The sequence below is a fragment of the Lepisma saccharinum genome, chromosome 23, assembly GCF_977018435.1.
Source record: "Lepisma saccharinum chromosome 23, izLepSacc3.1, whole genome shotgun sequence".
In the NCBI taxonomy this organism is placed as follows: domain Eukaryota; kingdom Metazoa; phylum Arthropoda; class Insecta; order Zygentoma; family Lepismatidae; genus Lepisma; species Lepisma saccharinum.
In genome coordinates this window covers 39,165,621-39,190,392 of record NC_139251.1, presented here as the reverse complement: position 1 = coordinate 39,190,392, position 24,772 = coordinate 39,165,621, and the positions used below count along the sequence as shown (strand labels likewise).

The 24,772-nt window shown below is 37.6% G+C and overlaps 1 protein-coding gene across 9 annotated transcripts in view; it reads right to left on the bottom strand.

Moving 5' to 3' along the window:
* Nucleotides 1–1,401: 1,401 nt before the first annotated feature.
* Evi5 (ecotropic viral integration site 5) overlaps nt 1,402–24,772 on the bottom strand; it is a 130,258-nt gene continuing 106,887 nt past the window's right edge. For 8 of the 9 annotated variants that reach the window (XM_083110115.1, XM_083110116.1, XM_083110118.1 and 5 more), the window contains 8 exons: nt 23,225–23,461; nt 20,251–20,424; nt 19,423–19,584; nt 17,906–18,088; nt 14,019–14,165; nt 12,466–12,561; nt 7,853–7,951; nt 1,402–2,541 (listed from right to left, as the gene is read on the bottom strand). In XM_083110115.1, the coding sequence (XP_082966241.1) occupies nt 2,383–2,541; nt 7,853–7,951; nt 12,466–12,561; nt 14,019–14,165; nt 17,906–18,088; nt 19,423–19,584; nt 20,251–20,424; nt 23,225–23,461 (1,257 nt within the window). In that variant the 3' untranslated portion in view covers nt 1,402–2,382. Of the gene's footprint in view, nt 2,542–6,398; nt 6,446–7,852; nt 7,952–12,465; nt 12,562–14,018; nt 14,166–17,905; nt 18,089–19,422; nt 19,585–20,250; nt 20,425–23,224; nt 23,462–24,772 lie in introns of all 9 variants that reach the window. The other variant, XM_083110114.1, reaches the window with a different exon arrangement.

Genomic DNA, 24,772 nt, shown 5'->3' with positions numbered 1-24,772 from the left:
TCACAGTGGACGACCACATGTGTTGGATGACGAGGCCCTGAAAGCAGCCATCGAGGAGGACAGTGGTCTAACATGCGATGAACTTGCAGAAAGGTTCCATGTTTCCGCTGAAACAGTCAGACTGCACCTGCATGCGATATGGAAGTCATACAAGTTAAGCAAGTGGGTACCCCACACATTGTCGGCAGCCAACAAGGAACAACGAGTGACAGCCTGTTTGTCCTTGCTCACTGGGCAGCTGAACACACCCATATTTGATCGCTTGCTCACTGGTGACGAAAAGTGGGTCCTCTATGATACTCCCAAGCGTACCAGACATTGGTTGTCGCCATGTGACCCTTTTCCTCACACTTCAAGACCACCTCTGCACCCACGAAAGGTTATGCTCTCTGTATGGTGGAATTGTCGGCAAGTGGTGCATTACGAGCTCCTTCCATCTGGTCAGACCATCACTGCTGACATCTACTCTCAGCAGTTGCAAAGGGTGCACTGTGCATTGCAGTAGAAGGAGACGGCATTGGTGAATCACAAGGGTGTGCTGTTCCTGCACGACAATGCCAAGCCACATGTGGCAAAGAGGACCCGGGAGACCCTTCAGCAACTTGGCTGGGAGACCCTGTGCCATCCACCATATTCACCAGACTTTGCACCAACAGATTACCACCTGTTTCATTCCCTCGACAACCACCTCCGTGGGAGATCCTTCGCAAATGAGGGAGACCTGTGGAACGCACTCACGGACTTCTTTGCATCCAAGCCCACCGAGTTTTATCACCAGAGTATTGTGCAGCTGCAGGAACATTGGCAAAAGGTGTTGGATGCTGATGAAGATTACTTCGAAACCTAAAGGTACAGACCGTCCACTGTATTGCTCTTTGTTTATCACTGCTCTAGAACGGCAAGAACTTTTTTGGTTACCTTGTAGTTTTTGTGTTGTTGTTCTTCATCTACTTGATTGATCCTAGGCTAATAGCCTGATCTGTACTGAACAAAATGAGCTATAATTTGTAATTCTAGCATTCAAAGTTTCAGATATAAATTTTTATTAAAAACTTTGCATAATTTTAAAACACCTGCTAAAAACAAGCACAGCGTTGGCGCATGCACAGCCCTGACACTTTAAAGTTAATAATATCTTACCATGTCTAAAGTTGTGTTAACATGGATTTTGCAAATTTTAAAAATATTTCTCCACGTTTAAGTGCGATTCCAAACACATTTTAATTACAAGAATTTTAATCTATGACCTCAACAGTTTTCAAATAACTTTGTGCATACACACACATCTGAAGGAATGAGGCTTAATCAAGGAAATAATGTTCATATGATAAAAACATTTGAAAATACTGAAATGGGATTTTCATGCAATAAAAGAAAATCTTAATAAAAGACAACTTTTCTTTAGACTTCTATTATTTTATTAACAGTTGAGCTTTACAAGAGGACAGTGGCTGATCAACAGGACCATGATTACCTGGTGTCATGTGATATCAGTTCTGTAAAAAAAAATATTAAGGGGACAGTAGAACTTATTTCTGCAAGACAACAGCAATCAACAGCAAATAGTGCTACCAGAACTTAAAATCATCGAAGCATAACCATTATTGATGGTGGAATGTGTTTGAATACCTAAGTACATAAAAGTTAAAAAGTAAGTACAATACATACTTATCTCAAGATAAATTGTTATGATACAAATTCTAATATATATATAATTTTTTTTAAAGTCATGATGTACAGAAAGCACAATAAGACTATTTACTCTAATAGCAAATTATATAACTTGAGTATTTTTGTGAGAGGAAAGTCAACTAAGGGTTTCTATGTAATGAAGTGCAGAAAAGAGTGATTTTTCTGATTTACTGGATGGTAACCCTGTCAGGGTACCAAAATTATCAAGTTTGACTTTGTACAAGAGTACAAATGCTCACAGCTAATAAAAAAAGCACTCCTATGGAAATTACAAATTTCGCCAGCAGTTTCTGCTGGTCCTGTTACAAGTGCCCACACCATTAATATTACGTTAATAAATAAAAATCTCACATGTAAAACAACTCTCACTGGAAACATCCAGTTATCTTACAACATATCTTCATCATCATATGATCAGCTGAAGTAGGATCAGCTCACATTTAGCTATGTACAACTAGATTGATTCGAAGAAAATATACAAACTGCTTCATCAAATCTTTTTTAAAGCTATAAAAGTTCTTCAGTTGAAGCCCTGAACCTCACAAGGTTATCCGTACAAAAAAAGCATCTCTGTGGAGATGGATGGAATCAAGAGCACGAGTTATCATCACTAGAAGTGGCAAAAAAAAAAAACATCTTCCACTTCTCCAGAATGGCTTAAGCAGAATCCGATGCTCTTGGGGACAGTAGTCACACTTCAGGACTTGAACCAGTTTCCGAATTGATGCGTATATGGAGATCTGAGGGTTCATCGTGTTCGCTCTCCGTATCTACAGACGTGGAGTGTGATGGTGGGTTTGGGACCACTCCTCCGACAAACCTTTGCTTCCAGTTTTCTAGCCTCATGATCTGCAAAACAAAAATTGCAAAAAAATATCAGTTACATGTCTTTCCATTTGTGGCAAAAAAAAGAACATCTGTGTGGCATGCAGCTCGATAAATTAAATTCTACATTCAAGCTACTTACAGCAAAGCAGAAAACTATTATTGTGTAAGAGTATGATTGAAAAGCAATTATTGCCAGGTTTGTGTATTATAACCTGAATGCTATCTGAAAAAGATCTGGCTCAATTTTGTATTTTAAGAGTGGCTATCTCACGATCTTGTCATGAAAAATGCCAGGTTTAAAACTTAGCCTAGGTAAAGGTCTTTCTTTAAGAGTGTTCGCTTCATCAATTTTGTCTATCATTCACCCTCATCGCAGACACGACATGAAATAAGACAAATGCAATCTCATGTTTTTAAACTCAATATGTTACTGCAATTCTTAAATGTTCATGCATATTTGGATGTAGATGCAGTAAAAATTTTTAAAAATTATCAAAATGAGATTTGAAACATTGTTTTCTTCAGGAAGTAGGAAGCACAAAAATCAGATTTGGTTTCATATCTTATTAAAAGATTGAGATTTTAAAGCCCATGCTTTACTAGAAAGGAATAAATATTTTAAACCATTTCATTGTATTTCCAGCCTAAAAACACACATTTTTACAGTGCCTATACGTAACTATTTTGATATTTAGTGTTTATTTTGCATAACCTTTCCCTAAACTGATTGTTTTACTGAGTATTTTTATTTACTCCCCTTCAATACATTGGCTTTCTCTGCCATACAATGTAGAAGGTATGCACTGTTTTGTGAATGACCCCTCATGCATTTCATCTAAACACCATCCATCATCATCGCCAAAGTAACGAGAACAATAGAATACAAATTTCCACTACATATTTTGGAGTTTTTAGCAGCTAATTATCAACAATATCAATGAATGTATCGATGATGAATAAACCTTGGTATGCAATATTCTTTGTTGGTATCACAGACAGATGCTAATTTGCATGGTTCAGAATATTTACTTCAAGATATTTTCTGTCACGTGTGACATGGACTTTCACATTTATTCATGATACCACAAATTACCACCACACACTATTCAAGTGCTCCTAACACAGAACAATACTCTATGGTACTAATCATTTACATATTTTATTTGTATTTTTCTCATTTAAAATAACTTTTCTGCCTCTTTTAGGCTAACTGTGATGAAGAGGAGAATGATGATTAGATTAAATTGAAGAAGGAAAACTCATAAAGACATGCACACATATGCCCAGACCAGGACTCAAACCTGGAATCTTAGTAGTGAAATCATGACTTAACTACTCAATGCTCTTGGCTACAAAGAGAGATTAGCATCTTTTGGATGAGTAAACAAACATTATGAAACATTCCAGGTGTGCTCAAAGTGGTACTGGGAACATTTGTAACATCCTGCTATATTGGTAGAAAGCTAACGCGTCATCCGGCATGTGAGGCCATTTTCTTGTTTTACCCCCTTCCACTAAAATCTTCCGCTCCCCAACCCGTCTACCTTAATTTGGATCGGAGAGACTGACAGGGAAGTATCCCTGTCAATTTACAAGCGTTCCTTCAGTGTCATTTAACAGTTTTTAACTTCTGAGACGTCTGGTAGACGAAACGTTAGTGTCTACGTACACCAAAACTTCCACAAACGTAAGATTTTGCTATCATCCTCAATGAGGAAATGCAAAAAACTAACGCAGATGCTCAACAACAACAAGGAAGGAAAATCTCTTCATTCTGAACCTCAAGCAAGACAAGAATGACCAGATTCTTCTGCTGTCATTGCTCCAAAGCCATGTGTGCTGAACACTAGTCAAAGTGTTGTTTTGAGTGCACACAAGACTTATAAAAATGTAATTTTGCACTCCTGCCATGCTATTCATGTATTTTGGAAGTAATTACTAACTTTTGTAGTAAATAAAATAGTTTTTTGCAAAATTTAGGCTGCATTTTATTACTGAATAAATCATTAGTCCAGCAGATGAATGGTTAGCTTTCATGTTTGGCACAGGACACATTAGCTTTCTAGGCTTAAGGGAGGGAAAAAATCATTACACTGAGAAAATATCAATATTGGTTTATATCAGTGAAATAGGCATTTGTTCAAATTTCATGTGAAGTGTATATCTCTTGCGTATACAAAATGCCAGAATATTTCTTAATTCCTCAGCAAATGTGAAATGGTTCATTTAAAAATTTTATAACCTAAATTGATTACACAAAATTTATAACAAAAGTAGTAAATAAACATATAACAATTAGTAATCTTACAAATTCAAACTGGGAAAGGATAATTAGAATCTACATTAAATTTGTCTGGACAAAAAAAAATATTAACTTGGATGAAATACCATCTTTCATTTGCAGAAAAACATGAAGGATATATACACCCATCCCTTTTCTATACGAAACGCATGCATGTCACTACTGGATGTTTACAAATAAAATGGGGTAATTACATTTATTATTTAAAAAAATATTACTACACACAACACATACATACTATCAACATTAAAATGAAGTCATATTAGGGATGGACTGATATGAAATATATTGCAGATACTGATAACAGATATTCTACTGATGTGAAAATACTGCCACCTTATTTAATGTATGTAATCAAGCGGCTGCAATGAACATTGCCTTAGGAAAAAAAGGAACATCATATTTTGAAATGAACTTTACAAAATCATACCTTTATATACATAAAAACAATAAAATAACTGGATTCACAATCAAACTAAAGCTATTTATACAAATATCAGATTGATAAAAATATCAACAAATTTACTAGTATCAGTTGATACCAACAGGAAACCAATTCTGTCCCATCCTTACTTTCATATATTACGAAAAAATACAAACTACAAATATTTTTACTTTCATCTTTCATCATTATCTCGCAAAATGTATAAACTTCATGATGGATTCCTTTATCTTAAAACATCTTTCTCTTCCCAACTCAACTCGCCCATCTGACTGGGTTCATGACATGTGCATATTGCATCCTTGTTCTTACACTAAGAAAAATCTAAGCTAGTTGATAAAATGCTTAAAAAACAGTTGAACTCTGAACCATACAGTACGAATATGAATAATTTACACTTGTTATGTTGATAAGGAATTATATTTAGAATGACGACGGTTAGCTGCTTGTCAGATGGAAAGGTATCAGAATAAATTATATCTGCTACCTTGTGGCAGATAATATATGACAATTAACCCTAAAATGGACAGGCTGGGTCTGACAGACCCAGGTGGTAATATTTCTCTGAATCCCCGATTAAGTTTCCAACATACTGTACTGTCGCTCTCAGTACCTTCAGTCTACATTCTGTATGCGTCACAAGTTGCATCATCGAGACACTTATGGAACAGCCATTCTGCATAATTTCCATTATTTTTATGTAGGGAGAATGGATTTTGTGATTAATTATCATCTCATGCATGACTATGAATATTTTAAAGAAAAACTCTGATAGACTGTTACATCATTGCACCAATGCCAAAACCACGAGGACATTTTATTATTTGCAATGAAAATTTATGCAATGAATGTTTACCTAAACATGCACCTATTTTGGAGTTTTAATGCACCTTTTTTTTGTGCAGTTTTCCAATGAGAGTTTTTATTTTAATAAAATGTGAGCAAATTGCATTAGATGCAGATATTTTCGAGCTTATATTACCAACCAACTACATATTTTGTTATTTACACACAAAAATTAATGAACCTTCCTTCGCTTAACATCCATACACAATACCAAAGTTTTCATGCTAAAGCATGCCGTCTCATGCAACAGAAGCACGACCTAGTGTGTAAACGTGAAAAACAACTTACTCCAACCACTTCCATGGTTCAGTCTCCGGGCTTGTGGGCGTTGGGAACTGAACAAATTAATTGTTAGTGAAAACACTGGTGCAATTCAAAAATGTTGGAACACAACACACAAACTAGATCTATGAATTAGGGTTGAGGCAGTACCCATGGCTTATCTTGTTGGAAAGTCTACAAATTCTGCGAGGTCTGTGATATGTTAGAATATCACCAATTACTAGGGTTGTGCTGACATGAGAATTTTTAAACATTGTAACAATGTAAAATTTACCAATCTCAGTGAACAATGGCGTGCTGATGAAACTGAAAATAGCTACCTGCATTAACTTTAATTTATAATACACCATGATACTTTCACAGCACATAGAACACATCACAGAAAGCAACTTTTCTTAGCGCAGAGTTTTGCTTGTTAAGGTTTCACTTCAATGCTACAAACTCTTGATAAACAGCATTTTCTACCCTCACAGTCTGCCAGCAGAGATGTCACTAGACTGGACCAGGGTCTTGAACCAGGACCCCTTGATTACCACAAGAGTGATATTCAGCCAACACTTTAACCTGCTTAGTCACAAAGTTGGCAGAAAAAAAGTTTGTGCCAAGAATTACTACTACTCAGCGGGCCTCAAGGAGCAAAATGTTATCAAGAACAAAGTTGTTCATGGTGTCTCTCTAGTATGGTAACACCCTGTATGAGATCATGAATGATGAGCTTTTTCCAGAAGGACTGGATTGTGCTCTCATATACTGCATATAAGTACCACATTGGTGCAAATGCCAACAATATTACTAATAAAACCATTATGCTGTTATTAGTGAATAACTCTGCTGCTATCAACTAATTCCATGGTGAAATCACATCACAAAAAGAGATCAACCAAGATAGCAAATATTTCATTAAAAAACAAAGAAATAGTGTAGTGCAAACTCTGATACACAGTCATGATTAGGTTAAAAGTCCACTTCATGCTGAAATGGAATGGACCTACAGTTTGAAATGGGATCTGAACCACTGTGCAATGTGCCTCCACCAGGGACTGAACTGGGGATCCCTTAATTACAAGGTGATAATATTACTATTTCATCGGGGAGTACCAACAAGATTAAATGTAACACTAACTATACACATATATTATCATTGGTGTTATCACTATTACTGAAAATAGGTACTGACTCAGCCCTAGTATAAATCTATGTATTCATCCTTCAAATTATAATTTATAGATTTTATATCTAATCACTTAATTTTGTAATAGAGAAAAGTCACCCATGGCAAAAGTTGAAAGAAAATTAAAGTTAGTTAACACGTAAACTGCATAATATGCAAAATATTTCCCCAGCCTATTTATGACTTATGAATACAGGTGTCTAATAAAATATTTGCCAAATTAGGTGCATGGATTTGTGGCAGCCAAGTACAAACTTCAACAAATGCTAAAGTTGGGGAGACAACTCACCTCTGCCTTCAAGTCAGCTACTTTATCCTGAAGATCGCGAACCTTATCACTGTCATCTAAGTTGCTTCTCAGCTCACCTTCGGTAAACATTTCTTCATTCTATAATGATTACATTTTCATTACAATGGTGTGTTTTTCTAGTGCAAAGCACATTAGTGTTACATATGATTAAGGAAACATAAGGTACAACTATCGCATCAAATAAAAAAAAAAAAAAAGCATTTTGCTTACCACATTAAACAAATTTAATTACTTTCAAGTACAAACAACATAAAATGTACATTTTCACATGCAAACTGCAAACTCAAAATACTACTATTATTATTTGTACCGTAACAATGAGGAATGATTCTATATACAGTGCCTCTCACGGCCGAGGTGGTCGTGAAGCAGCAGGTAGCGTGCTGGAAAGTAAGAGCGCATCTGCCAGCATTTACGCCCACAGATGTACATTTACCTTGGCATTGGACGCTTCAGTGTTTCAGTATCCAGATAGCTGGTGTCCAGTTTGCACATGTTTGTGAAGTGTTAAGGTGTTAACAAGTGTTTTAGATTGTTTTGTTTCAGTTTACGTATTACTGGTGCTTTTCTGCAGTCTAACAATGCCACGCTATCAGTTCAATTTAAACAACGATTTTTTATGTATGACTCTTACGTCATAACGATTTCTTGTAGGGAAGTTAGAATGAGTTTTGCAGCAGAATTCCCAGCTGTTCTTGTTTCACACAGTGTGTTCAGATACTTATGAACAAATGTAGGGAAACAGGCTCTGTTCTTGACAAGAAGCAAAGGGTGAAAAGGCATGTGCTTACTGAGAAGAAACTAGATGACGATGGGGTATGATTGGAACATACTCCTCAAACACCCCTCCAGCGCCTTGCACAAGAAACACGCATTTTCATGACATCTGCATAGTGAGCAACCAAGCTTCTAAACCTGAAGCTACACATAAGAAGAATTGAAAGACAAATAAGGAGAGAAACTTGATGCAATTTCGGAAGAGGAATTGATTCGTGGAAGCAGGACAACATTACCTCCACCTTTTGTAACAAGGACATGCTCATTTGAAGTAACTGTAAATATAATTGTATGAGCTTATTTCATTATATAGCTAGCGGTTCCAGTTACGCAGATGGTTATATCCAGTTTGTCAGCAGACGAGGTCTTACTTCCTGGCACACAAGCTGCCGCTCCATGACCACCTTGGCCGTGAAAAGCACTGTATTTCTGACAAGTAAATAGTGTCATATTTATACACTACAGTCGACAACAAATTTTCCAGTCCAAAATACAAAGATTAAACTGATCTTTATTCACTAACCAATCAGTCAAGAAATTTTGAAAACAAAATTTTGACATACTGTAACTTAAGCTAATTTCCAAAACATAAGTTTGTGTGGCAAAGTTGCAAAAAAAATGCATGGAGGTTTCTATCAAAGTTCATGGTATGGCATTCTTATTTATTTCAATAGATAATAGAATACAAATTAAACACACTTTAATTATTATTTGTATCTCAAAATGTAACTTACTGATTTTAATATTAGTTATGACCGGTGGTCTGAAGTAGAATGCTACTATAGCTACAGTCATACCACAAAGAGCAAGACCATGACCAAACAATGAACTAAAGTGGACAGTCATTTGGTTATTCCCCTCACAATCACTGCTAGTCCATGTTTTCACTGTGTGTGGTTTTCTCCTTCATGGTATTACAAATACTAGGAACTGAATAAAGAATGCAGCAAATTCGGGCAATGCAGAGGCAGGATTACATAGCAAGCAGCTGATTGCATTGCCCACTAATTTTTCTTTTTGGTACGGTAGTAGCTACAAAATCAGTAGCTGTAACTTGGAGCACGAAAATCACTACAGTTACATTTTGTCAATGCTATGTAGAAGATGTAACTAACCAGGGTGGCCACTCTGGGACCGTGATACAATTGAAGTGTAATTCACAGTTTTCAAGGTGAACTTTCCAAAAATTCAAGGGTGCATGCATATGTTCTCTATTTCAATGTTATGTATACTGCCTCTTACCACCCACACACATGAATAAATTAACAATATAAAGGGTGTGTGTGATTCCAATATATATATCCATAAACTTTAATTAAATGAAATTAAACTGTATATATACTATTTAAAATATTCAATTTAAGGTGTGGAGTTTACATCTGCCATTTCAAATACTCAGACTCAAAATACATCTAAAAACACAAGTCACAAATGTTACGGAATACACTAATCTACGAAAAATTGCTAATTGTACAAGAATTTCAAACTCAAATTTACCTAATCAACTTCATATCTTATCTTGCAACAATATTTTGCCTGTCAGATAGACTGTTCTGCAACGGACACTAACAAACTAAACGGATTGAGAAAATTCGGTTTTATTTTCCATGCAGCTTTCTTTTATTTTCCTTCATCGATAAAAATAAAAACTAAACTGTGAAAAACTTGCCTTGGTGTATTTGTAAATGTATGAATTAGTTTGGATTTATAAAAGTTTCAATTTCTCACATCTACGGAGAAAATCACGTAGAATTTATGCATAATTCCCGGAGCCAACAATTTACGCATCATTACTGGAATTCAATGAATTCCCGGAGAGTACCCACCGTGCTAACGCACTTAAATTGCACATGACTCCTGACACCACCAGCAAAATAATAATAATATAACGTTGGTGATTAACCTTTAGGAGCCCGATCGTCTTGATTGAGACGATCTCATGTAACCCTCGGGGGCCCGATCATCTCGATTGAAACACTCTGTCAAGGTAGTAGTTTTTACATTATAACTTCGCTATTTTTGGCTAGAATTTCAATTTTCTTTTTTCATATTGTTGTTAACACATGTATTTAACAGAAATGATTGTTGCAAGTCTTTTCTTTTCATGAAAATGGCGGGAAAAAGGAGATTTTTTTTTTGCATCTTTTTTTAAGGGAAACATTTTGCCGACAAAGGAAGGCCAGCTTTGTTGTTCTAAAGCAATGCATTTTCCTCACCCCTGGAAACTGCATTGGAAGGAAGTTTGTATATCGGTACCCGGAGGTCAAATGGAATGTTTTCCGTGCCGGAGCAAGCGGGGGTTGGGAGTTGAGGGGTTGTTGAAACTGCGTTGTAATAATATAAGTTCGAGGCACTGAAGAAAAGACTTTGTTCTTGAGCACAGTGTTTCACAAATGGCTACAAAGGTTACCCTGCATTGTCTAAAAATAGAATTTGGAAGTAGCTGCAAGAATTGGCACACTTTTATCACTCCATTCTAGCTTTTCCTCCTGGAAGATTGTGAATACGTGAGACTTGTTTTGTGCCCAAGTGCCAAAGATTTTTTGAGTGAAGTGTGACTCTTCCCAAGACTTTATCATCATCTTTGCTTCATTCGTGTGAAGTGTGATAGTGTCATCTGTGCCAGCTGTGTCCTCAAAAGGCTTATAGTTGACCATGACTGCCCCGAGTGATCTCCGTACTGATGAAATTCGAGATGAACTGGAAGATATGGATGCAGACTCCGATTGGGATGAAGAAGAGCTTGATATTCCCTCTGATATATCATCAGAATGTGATTCTGATGATATGTCACAAAGAAGTTTCCCTTAGTCTCCGAGTTATAGTCATTTCAATGCAACCCTCCATTTCGCTGAACACCGAAGATTGAGACAGTGGCACGCAGGCCTTTTGTTTCGGGGTACAACTCGCGTTACATTGGTCATATGATAATGATGCAAATATTTTTCTGTTTCTTAGAAGCCAGTGATAATTTCTATGTGCATGTTGACCTTTTCATGTGGGAAAACCCCATTTTTTTTAAGAGATGTTTTTTTTGGAGGATTCCCCATTCCCCCCTCCATATATATGCCAAATGTGAATAAATTTTATATCGTCTGAATCTGTGATTCATTCTGCGTACAATGGTATATCATTCATCTCTCTAGGGCAATTAGCCTCTGAGCTATAGTCATTTCAATGTAACCCTGCATTTCACTGAAAACCGAAGCTTGAATTAGTGGCATGCTGACCATTCCTTTTGGGGGTACAACTCGCATTTCATTGGTCATACGATAATAATGCAAATATTTTTGTGTTCCTTACATGTCAGCGATAATATCCATGTGCATGTCGACACTGTCATGTACTTTTTTCTTGGGAGATTTTGAGTGTTCTCCCCCTCCCCCTGCCACATATACGCCGAATTTGCATACATTTTATATAGTCTGAATCTCTGGTTCATTCCACGTACAACGGTATATCACTCATCTCTCTAGGGCAATTAGCCTCCGATCTATGCTCATTTAATTGAAACTGCATTTTGTTCAAAACGGGCTCGGGCATCAAGGGGGTTACATGTGAAAATGGCCTTGGGCTCCAAAAGGTTAAAGTTGTCAATTAAAGGTAACATTGTGTGATAGTTCTTTTTCATAGTGGAAGTGCAGCAAAACAAGGTTACTGAAAGGCTGTGATGTGCTTCTTTCTTGTGAAGTAGTTGTAACATTCTGATCACTGCTTTGACCATGAATGCTCACTCCTGCAATCTTGCAATCCTTGTAAAAAATACCACCTTAAGCTGCCTAAATACATATTGCCTCAACAATAAATTACCTTACCTTAAGCTCCAAAATTGATATTTTTTGTGTTAATTCTGCCACACACTGTGTATTCTCAGCATCTCGTATCCTTGCTAGCATAAGCTCTTCTTTCATCTACAACGAAAGAATGCACACAACATTAAAATACGCAAATACTTATTTCATTTACAGTGCAACCTCGATTGAATGTTTTTCAGGGGGACCAAGCTGAAAAAGCTTAAAATTCAGTAAAATGTAAAATCAGGTAAAATTTTATGCAGGTAAGATAAAGTTGCCCATGCATATAGAACCGTGCCATGAAGGCACACTTAGGGTATGTGGGGGGTAGTTCCCCACACATTCCTGATCTTGGCCATTTGGGAGGTGATGTGATCAGCACCATGCTCTGGATGCTTTTACCCCCCAGGGATCCATTGATTTGAGGCTGGGAGGGTCCCAGAGCTGCTTTATGAGGGGGACAAGGCCAGAAAAATTCCAACCTTATATCACCCACCCCAGGTCTCCCGACTAAACCACTGCAGCTCTACGGAAATTTCTTTATAATGTTTTGATATTTTTTTTATGTCTGGAGCACCAAGGCTGAACATATACCTAATGTGGGACATTTTTAAAACCCGGAACATTAATCGGGGTTCCACTGTAAACAGTTTTGAATCATTTCATGGATATCTCTTGGATATAAAAAAGCACACACATAGTTCATGGTTCAGTTTTCCACTGTGGCAAGACAGTATATGCCTAACGTAGCTATAAGACAGGTTGTGAAATTGATCGTGAACAAAAACTGCATGGAAAAATGAACCGTGAACTTGTTAGAGCAATTACCTGTCTCTGTGTAACCGTCAAACATATCTTTAGATACACGTAAAGTGTACAGTGAAATTATGTCTTTACAGTGCAGCTACTCAGATTACAAAGATAAATCAATAAAAGAGGCTGCTTTTGCTTTGTGCTACATTTTATTCACTACTTAATAAACGCTTTTATGGTTGTATTTTGCTTTAGTACACAATTTGAAACTTTTAAAAAAGTACTGCACAAATTCCACTGCACTGGCAATTCTACACGCTAAATCTTAGATTAAATATAGGATTTTCACTTTTTATCCATGTTTGATGTTTTTGGTCGGTTTGGAATTTTGAAAAAATCTACTACCTTTGTAGATCTGTTTATTATGCAATATAAAATGTAGGTAACATTACAAATCTGATATTTCACACTGCGCATCTTCAACATAAAAAAAAAAAAAAAAAAAACAATCCCAAATCCCATGATCACACCTGTCGAATGTCCAGCTGTTTCTAGTATCTACTGTGTCCTGTATATAATCTTCCATCCCTGAAGAAGGATTAGGGTTGATCCGAAAATTAGCACTTTTTTTTTTACAGTACATGCCTTGATTGTTTTTATGTATGTAACAAGCTTCTCTACATGAACACATTCTCTTACTTTGCACTGGAATACAGCATATTTGATTACATCTTTAATTATCAAAACACTCAATAATGTCTAAACTTTTCTGATAAATATTCACTAAATTCCATGGCTCATAAAGTGATGTGCCAATTTACCTTGGATTCAAGATCGGTGTATTTATGCTGCTGCTCGCGGAATCGAGTGATCTGCTCACGTTCCCTGTTAGCTGCCTGTTCGAGCTGCTCTCGTAACCGTTTGTTTTCTTCATCCTGCCTTTTCAGCTGATTAGTGCTTACGTGAACCTGAAACAACGGTAAATACAAATTAGATACATGAAGCCCAGAAAAGAAAAACTACACAGTACCTAATAGGTACAGGTATACACACCTAAATGTTTAAATTTACCATGTGTAAACTTCATTCAGGACAACTGGTCACATATACATTTATGTAACCAAGATGTCTATTATGTTATGGGCAGATATGATTTTTTTTGATATCGATATTCTACTGTTCTGATATAAAATTACCTGTATTCTGTCAAGAACCTGCATGGTTCATTCACCACCGTCATTAACCTTTGTTACTTACGTGAAATTTAGAAAATTTCGCACTTCCGCATTGCACAATTTAATGGCTAAATCCTATTAATTTCGAAGGTCCACTGTCTTCATTCACAAAAGGGTACGGCGAACTCCGCTTCAAACGCCGTGCCCTTTTGTGAATGAAGACAGTGGACCTTCGAAATTAATAGGATTTAACCATTAAATTGTGCAATGTGGAAGTGCGAAATTTTCTAAATTTCACGTCCGCATTTACCGCAACCATCATGAATTAACCTTTGACTTAGAAAAATGATCTCTTATCTTTTGATATTTACAACCTTAGTGACAATGAAGTTCGACCAGTCACAAATATAGGAGTGCGTTGTGAAAGAAGGAGAACACATGCATATGCTGAACATATTTTATTCAGCAGGCTACATGGAACAAAGGAAAACATAAATTTCCGCTGCAATGCAGCAATGTATGGTGTCCACACAAAATAAAACATTTTCGTCCATCTACACGTGACATTGTTAACAACACGCCACAGATTCTCAATGGGCGAGAGGTCGGGACTCGATGGTGGCCATGGCAGAGTTCGCACGTGATGGCGAGTCAACCATTCTTGTCAGCCGCGCTGTATGAGGCCTGGCATTGTCGTGTTGAAAGATGAGACGCCGCCTGTGGAACAGGTGCCTTCGCACTGTGGGAAGATGTCGCTCCAGTATGCATGTAGAGGCGTGTGCATTCACAATGCCCTCACAGGCATGTAGTGGACCAACCCCAGATGCCGTCATGCATCCCCATACCATCACTGACGCAGGTTTCTGTACCCGACGTGCATAACATTTTGCTTCATTCTGTTCCTCCTTCCGACAAATGACTGTTTTCCGTATTTTCCCGTACACAACATTGAAAATGGATTCGTCCGTCCACAAAACCCTGTTCCACTGCCGAAATGTCCATCCCTGGTACATTCGTGCCCACCGTAGTCGATTGCCTTTGTTAAACATGGGAAGGAAGGGTTTACGTTTCGCCTTGTACACTCGGTAACCACACCACTGTAGGTAACGGCGAATGGTTCTGGTTGACACTTCAATGTGAAAGCGTTCAAGTCCACAGTCGTAATTCGGCCACAGAAACATGATTGTTGGTCTGGATATAGTGCCTAAATATCCGTAGGTCACGCCCGCTCAGCAGGCGTTTTCGACCGGGGGCCTTAATTGGCTCTGTAGTACCCGTATTTTGGTGGTGTTTGATGATGCAGTGGATGGTTGACTTGGGTAAGTTCAGTTGGCGCCCTATTTCCTGTTCACTGAGTCCATCCCGTTGCAACTCCACCACTCTTCTCCTCACGGTGTTGTCAATAGGTTTGCCCCTGGCCATGGTGATGATGTACTGCGGTTCCTCGGTGCACAGCACGCGCTTATATACGGCGGACTCCCTTATCGTGTCCGTGACGTCATGCTTCCGTCGAATGCGCCACTATCTGGAATTTACCGTATGGGTCTGGTGCCTGGTCGAAGTTCAATGTCACGCGTATAGTTCCCCGTTTTTGTTCTTTACGTGACCTTGGGTGCAACATGCTGGGATCACGATTCTTGCCTACTCACACGCCTCCTCTTACACACATGCGTCACTTCTTCGGGTCACCCATTCCACCGCCTATGCCTCTGTGCATTTAATCACGTATTCCTTTCTGGTCGAACTTCATTGTCACCAAGGTTGTACTTTACAAAACCAGTTTTTATGAATTATACCTTCATACTAAAAAAAACAAAACAATATGGCAGAATTTTGCACTAATTAAAGACTACATTTGAAAATGTTGGATTGTAAATTTGAGATTGAGTGGTTTTTAATTCCACTTTATGCACAGAAAGGCCAATCAGTACTGGACCAACACTTTAAATTGAGATCTGAACCATTATGTACCTCTACTGGGTATCAAACCTGGAACCCGTTAATTACAAAGTGACAATGTTACCACTTTGCCATCAAGGAAGCCTCCTTGGATTGGCAAATCTATTGAGAATTTTGCAAATATGTACAAATTGGCTCTATTGATGTAGGTAAGTTTTGGCAGATGAAAATATCCACTTACAGCTTAAATGTGATTTTTTGTAGATGACATTATTACCAGGTACATTATCCATAGTGGAACACTATGACACACCTTTCCTTATTTCGTATGATATGAAAATTGGTGACAACATTCATCACCTCACAAACAAGTAGAATTAGTGCTTCATTTTTTCTCTAACCTATTCACCATTTCTTTCTATCACCAGGAATCAAAACAACTAACAGCATTCACTCAAAAGTACGAACTGCTTTGTGTTGCAACATTGTGAGCACCACAATTTTCTACTTAACAGTCATGATGACAATGGTGAATGTGGTTTCAGGAAATGACATGAAACCATTTTAGCAAACCCAGAGCCTGAACTGGGGACAACAGAAATTCCCCAACTTTTCCACACCAACAACCACAATTTTCCAGACCAAATCTTGAGGGCAATTGTTGGGTTGGGGCATCAGTTGCGAGCTTTTATTTATGGACTAATGATTAACAAATAATTGTTTTTTATTATATAAAAGAAACAATTATAGAATAATGACAATAAAATTTAGTGTAAGCATTAATTGTAATATGTCAAACAATGAAAAATTGCAACAAGTGGTAAATACCAATAGCAACTTACTGTAGTAGATTTCTGCTTGAAAATAGTTCCAGACATGACCCATTTTTCTATAGTATTTTGTACACAATTTCTCAATACTCAATATTTTAAACTGAAGTATAGTTTATCCAGAACAAATTTAAAATTTAGTGCAAATTCATTTTTTCTTTGCTTGTTCAAAAACTTACATTTAGTGAACTACTACAAAAACGTTGACTTTCCAGGAACAGTAAATTTCCTCATTTCCATGGTTTTCCAGACTGGTAGACACACTTGGGTGTATTTTTAGACACAATAGGTACGGTAAAGGTACCCCTGTGCATGTGCACACAAGCCATGAAGGCATATGGGATGATGTGGAGGTAGAACAGAGCATAACACCCAGCTGCTTTTATCCCCCAGGGTTGCCCTCAGGTACCTATTGATACGAGCCTGGTCCAGATCACCTACCTCAGGATTCGAACTCGGCGTGGCAATAAACAACATTTTTCCAAAAGGTGAATGGGAGACCTTTTGTTCCACTTTTGGCTAATTTGCGAACATGGGGATGAGTGATGAAATTGATGAATTGACACAAACATCCATGCTCAGGCCAGGATTCGAACCAGAGACCCCTGGCATCACAGCTTGATGTGCTAATTACTCTGCCACGGGGTCCGGCAGAAAACTGGTGGTGTAGTTTGCATTGTTTCAGAGAAATGCAGGATAGAAGAGATAATATGCACACCCGCTATTGAAGAACTTATGAGGCTATGGGCAGAAACAATTGCATTCGAACTGCATCACACACATACCCTCCTAATATTAACTAACCTGAGTTTCAAGCTCCATAACTTTGAGACGAAGTTCTTTAAGCTCTGTGAGAACTTCCATTTCTCTAATTCGTGTTGTCATGAGTTCCTCTTCCAATCGTTGTGTCTCTCCCGCTCGGTTATCCCAGAAGAGGAGTTTCTTTGGTGTACTGTCAGGTGGTGGTGTGGCCTCCATGTGGTGTTCCTGAAACAAGGGAGGAATACTGTGTAGTCACATGCGTCATCATTTGTTCACACCTTCTCCAAACTTGACTTGAACTAATGTAAGGAAAATCTACACATTCACATTACTTTTGTAACCTTTATATATAGTTTCTGATCATAAAATTTACTACTTGAATATTACAAAAATTGAATAAATTGAATATTCAGACCAATATATAGAACGTATTTAAGTTGTAAGTCAAAGAAGTAATGTATTTTGTACATAGCATATAGCACTGTGCCATCAAGGCATGTTTAAGGGATGTGGGGGTATGAACCTATACATTCTCAATCCTGGCCATTTTGGATGGGATGTGATCAGCACCATGCTCTGGTTGCCTATACTCTGAGGTACCCATAGATTTGAGGCTGGCTGAGCACCAAAGTTGTTTTATTCGGGGACAAGGCCAGACAAATTCCGACCTTAGATCACCCACCCTGGGAATCAAAACTGGGTGTCCCACATGGCTGTCAGACAAATACAAATGTATTTTGTATTTTTGTTATTTGGCATCGCTTCTCTGCCACTTTTGGTTAATTGTGACAACGAGGTGTGTGATGATTAGATGGAATTCATGAAGGGCGATACGCAAAAAAAAAAACACCCATACCTCGATCAGAGTAGAATGCCATAACTTTGAAAGTTGACCTCTTAATATGCTCACCCACAGAGTAACATAGACATGACTACATCAAACTTGTAGGGATGGACTGACATGAAATTTTTACTCTTACAAATAAAATTGACTTGAATTGATTTTGAATTTTAAGCCCACTTTATGCACAGTAAGGCTAATCGAGACTGGAGCTAATGTGTAAAATTGAATCAGAACTACTGTATGCTTCCACCGGGTATCATACAGATAAAAGTCCAACGTAACATACACCAACATACACCAATACTGATACGCAATATTCTACTGATCAAACATTAATTAAGAGTTGAACGATCAATTAAGGTTCTGCATGAAACACACGTAATTTTATATCAGATCAATAGAATATTGGTTACCTGTACCAGCAGAAGTTTTGCAAGCTGTGGTTCAGAAAGCTGACTCCTCTGTAAAGACATTTGCATTTATGGTGCTAAGGGCCTACTCTAAAACACATTTGGAGAGCTGTGTATAATATCAGAGCTGATTATGTAGACAATGCTACTGTTCTCATTCAACTGCTTGATTTTCCACAAATTCAGTTGGAAGCCAGGTAAAGATTTTAATCTCAATGTGTGAAACTAATAATACTGAAAGTGTGCTTTAGGTCTGACAATGGTTTCCTTTGTAAATTGCTTCTTGCTAGTACAGAAGCTCTCACCTGGAGATGGTGCTGCCACTGAGCATTGAGTTCTCCTACTCGTTGTCTGAGATCTTTCAGAGAAAGATTGGCTTCGGCTTCTCGTAACTTCACTGCAATCAGTTCTTCTTGCAAATGAGCCACAGAGTTGTCAGGAGTTGATTCTCGAAGAGTCTTTTTGTCCTGAAAATGTTTTCAAATATATGCATTAATTAGATACCAAATAAGAGTTTCGTACTTTGATAATTGCAACTACAATTATGTGGCAAGATATCAAACACAAACTATTTATGACTGTGTTTTATAATCAGAAAAATAGTGAATTACAAAGCTTTCAATGTCACGATTTAATGTTAGTCATTTAAATATATGTGGGTCTATGAACACTTGCGTTTCTGGTAAATTGTTAGATTGCAATGTTCTAAAATTCTAAAACTTATTCTAAACAAATTTACACTGCAAAAATATCCTCCTGAATAATATTCTTGGTTATTTCTACTTATAAAAATAATAATTGAATATCAAGCTACTGAAAACCTACCTCTTACAAATAAATATATGTAAGTGTAAATATAATGCAATTTGCATTTTTATAATTTTATGTATTTTTCTGCCACCTTTGGCTCATTGTGATGATGAAGATAACACGAAAGTATTCTGCCATTAACACAACTAAAAATATAATGTAAGATCAACTAAAGCATTTAACTTAACTCGAACAAGTGTTGTCGGATTACCAGCCAGGTTAAATCAGTGGAAGCTAACGCCGATTTAACCTGGCTGGAAACCTGAGAACACTTGTTCGAATCACATCACCAGGCAAGCTACAATTCCTATTTTTAAAATTACCTCTTCCAGTTCTTGAATCCTTGCCCTCAAGTCACGGATGAGAGCATCGTTCTCGGCCTCACGAAGCCGCACCTTCACCAGTTCTTGCTGCAGACATTCTAGTAACTCTTCCTTCTGATGCAGAAGTTCGTTTTTTAGAGATATCTCCTCCATTGATGATTGCTGAGAATTTTGCTGCAAGAACAACCTTATATTAGCAAACCACTAACATTTAAACATTTGATAGAACAAATGCAGTCACTATTTATTTTATAGACTACAATAACTATGAAATTTTTGCCCATACCAACAGAAAGTTACCAATATCAATATTGTACTTATTCCATAAAAAAAATTACGAATGTTCCTTGTAGTACATAAATGGTTCACTAACCTCACTACGAGGAGGAGATACAGTTACGCACCAATAGTGCATTTATTTCAATATTGCCCGAATGGGCACTGCTACTAAAAAAAAAACTGGGTGTATCCAAGAGTATGAATTTCTCTCAGTGTTGCAAGTGGAAGCATTTTTTTAGGTTGATTATTAAGCTGAACACAATGTTTGAAAAATATGATGAAGAATTTTCAGAATCCCATGTATTCCTTATGGGGAATCAACTTCAACATCAAGTTATGGCTAATCAAATGGAAGTTTTTACTTTTCCGGTGGTGAAATGCATCTTCAAACTGCCCTCTTCCTGTTGACTCTTTTTCCATTCCATCGGAAGTTTTATATTCCCAAGAGAACGAATCAAATCATACTCCCATATGATCAATGCTTTTCTCCTTACCTCCTGGCAGTGTTGCCAAACCTGGTGCACATAAAATAACTAAATTTCACCTTAAATGGAGTTAAAACTGACTTTCATGGAGCTAGAATTACGAAGACTGGATAAAGCTCCTCCTAGGGTAATGTTGTCAAAGGGGTGGGGGCACTGCTATTATCGTTAACTCTAAATTGATGACAATTTATTCTTAGTTTTCAACATCTAGATCCGGCAGCATTGCCATCTCAGTAATCCACTGATGGTCCTATGAAATCGAAAAAAACAACAACAATATAACAATATTATGTCAATTTCATGTTGCCCGACCCTGTGGCCGAGTGGTTAGCACATCGCGCTGCGACGCCAAGGGTCCCGGGTTCGAATCCCGGTCGGGCTTGGTTGTTTGTGAATGTCCATTCATCAATTTCATCATTTCATCACTCATCCCCATCTTCGCAAATTAGCCAAGAGGCACAAAACGCGAAGTAAAATAAACTAAATCAATCAATCAATCAATCAATTTCATGTCAAACATGGTGCTATAAAGAAGTAGCTGGGGAGATAAGAGGGAGTGGGGTGATGCAGCCAATATAACAATATCATGTCACGTGCAAAATGTATAATGACAAAAGTTGGTCATGTAGGCTGAAACCAGTGATGGCACCATAGTGGGGCACGAGGGTGGGCATCCCAGTTCACAGCCGAAAGAGTGCACAAAAGAGCTAGATTTGGCTCCAAGAGAGCTACATTGGCACACTGCCATGGGCGGAAGAGCTTGGGAAGAGTCTCGTGGAGACTATCGCATGCCCTTAATCATGGGTGTCTGGAAAGGGGGGGCAATGGGGAGCCGTGCCCCCCCCCCCTTGGAAAAAGAAAGTCAACCAAAAATTATATATTTCACACATATAATTCCATTTCAGCCACAATAATATGTGTAATGTTCTTTAAGGGAACAACACTATTATTGGAGAAAATGTGCCTTGTTTACCCCCCATGGAAGAAAATACCTTCCTTGCCCCTCCCTGCAAAAATCTGCAGACGTCCATGCCCTTAATGTGTTTGAATAGGCAACTGCAATGAGTTCAGACTTTGAAAAAGAAACTACATAGTTAGAAACTTACCCCTTAAATAATAACAAATTGGCAAACTTTTCATTAAATTACAGGCTATTTATAGATGTATAGCTAAACTGGTATGCCTAAACAGTGATACCTAGAGAGTATCGATTAGATTAACGTTGCATTTCTCTTGGTAACTGACAAAAAGTCTAACTTTTTTGTAATTATGGCACTCTGATGCATGGTACACAATTTATTACTAATACTTTTATACATAAGATTCTAAACAATTATTACATAAATTACTAACATTAAAATTTGATTCATGCACGCACACACAAAGAAGGGAGAAAAAGGGGAAACACTGCACACAAAACAAGTTAAATAAAATCTGTTTTATAGCTGTGAACCCATATCACCTTGTAATCTAGGGGTTCCAGGCCCGATTCCCAGTAAAGGTACACTGCACACTGGTTTGGATCCCACTTTCAACTGTAGGTACAGTCCAGAGTAGCTTATCTGAGCATACAGTGGATTTAAAACAAACTTTGGAACATTTAGTTCGTAAATTACTGCAACATTCAAACTATTCTACTTCTAAAATTCTGTGTAGTAATGAATCAATTATAAAAAGTATACAAGCAACTAACTCTAAATGTGAAAACCAAGAATCAGAAATGTTTATTAAAAACTACTACACAGGGATATTTTACAATAATAATAGTAATAATTGTGATATTAATAAGATAAAAAGAAGAAAAAATTACTAGGGATGGAACGATATGAAATTTTGGTCAATACTGATACAGTACCAATATAAAATTTCAAACGGTTCATTGAACTCTTTAATAAATGTATCTTACCAGATGAACCAAAACTTTGCAATGCAAAAGAAGCTGCATATTTAGACACTTACTTTTGTAACAAAAAGGCACAATATTGCACTAAATGGATATTTACAGATATAGTGGATTGGTAAAATTATCAGTTACTTTTATATTATTATCTTGCTGGTTTCTCAAAATTTCATATTAATTTTTTAAATTTACAACTGGATTCACTGTAAACCTGCTCTTGCAATGTTAAAATTCACTACACATCAAAATCTTACTGATCTTGTTATATTATTGGCAACAGAAGAAAAAAAAAATTAAAATAATTATTTACAGTTTCCTCCATGAGCAAAGACAGGTTCCTGATTTCCTCTTGTGCTAATTCCAGTTGATGTGATGTTTCAAGGTGTGTATGCCTTAAAGCTGCCAGTTCGCGCTGCACAACAAACGTGGTTTCCTCCTCCTCCGCTCTTGAAACTTGACCCCTCACCAATCGGTCAGCCAGCTCACTTGATTCCGCTTCCAACAGCTCCACCCTCTGCCTCAGCAAACGATTCTCTGTTCTTAACCTCTAAAGAAAAGATATACAATCTCTCATTAGTCATAATTATTTAGTTCCATAAAAGCAAAGGGAGATTTATTTATTAAAATACAACTTTGAATCAATACAGATATCGAATATTCTAGGCCATGTATATAAACATTACACAAAAAACAAAAGTTACATGAAAACAATCTTCCTTCTTACGAAAAACTTTTCTATACTTTGACCTTTGAATGTAACAAATGAGTAATTTTTCCAGAGCCTGTGTGGAAATTGTTAAGTAGGGGAATCCGTCCGTCCGTTGCGCAACAGCCCATGAAGGGCCAAGGCATACCTACCGACTGCTAGTCTCCCTCCCACGCTTGACGTGTAAGTAGGGGAATACTCCTTCAAAACATAGGAGTATACCTCTCATGATTAATGTGTCAGCAGGAGATGTGGGTTGTTTTGGGTATTTTTTTTCTTTGGGATAGCATCCCCCTGCATCTTCCCTCACTTCGAGCAAAGTTTTCAACAGATGCATTGGCAAACAACATGTAAAGGTAAAAGGTAAAGTGTTCCCCTGTGCTTAGCACCACGCCATGAAGGCGTATAGGGGGTGTGGGGGTAACGCCCCACACTTTCTTGATCCGGTCGTGAGTGGGGGTGATGTGATCAGCACCATGCCCCTAACTGCCTTTACCACCCAGGGTTTCCCCCAGGTAGCCATGTTATTCGATGCTGGGTGGACGCCGGGGCCACTTCCAACGTTAGAAAAGTTCCCGGATTTGAACCGGTCGGGATCGAACCTGGGACCTTTAGCATGGTAGTCAGATGCGTTACCGACTGAGCCACCGCGGCCACAACATGTACAGGCTGAAATAATTGGGATGATATTTTTATTTAATATTCCTAAATCTTATAAATGGTAGAATTAAATATACAATACATTGCATTATTCTTTTCAATCTTTTGTTCTGGAACAATCTTAGGATTCATCATGCAATTATTAGAATGAAGAACATTTGGAATAAAAAAGGACCAAATCTTGACACCGGTATACTAGTAAAGATATAGGGAATTTTATATATGTAAAAATGGCTCTCGTGCTAACCCACCTTCTATTCGTTCTGTTTAACCTGCTGCATTCGTGGAAGAGAGTGCTCGAACACACATGTACACTGCAGAGTGAGCAGGTGTACTGTAAGGTAAGAGGGGCAGAAAGGAGCAAAAGAAGGGGTCAGGAGGCTTTGGAAAGCGATGAGGAGTTGCAGGAAATTGTACGTGAAAGGAGTGAACATGTTAGTGACTCGAGTGGAAATGAATCATGCGATTCAGAAGATGAAGAATTTCTTTCTG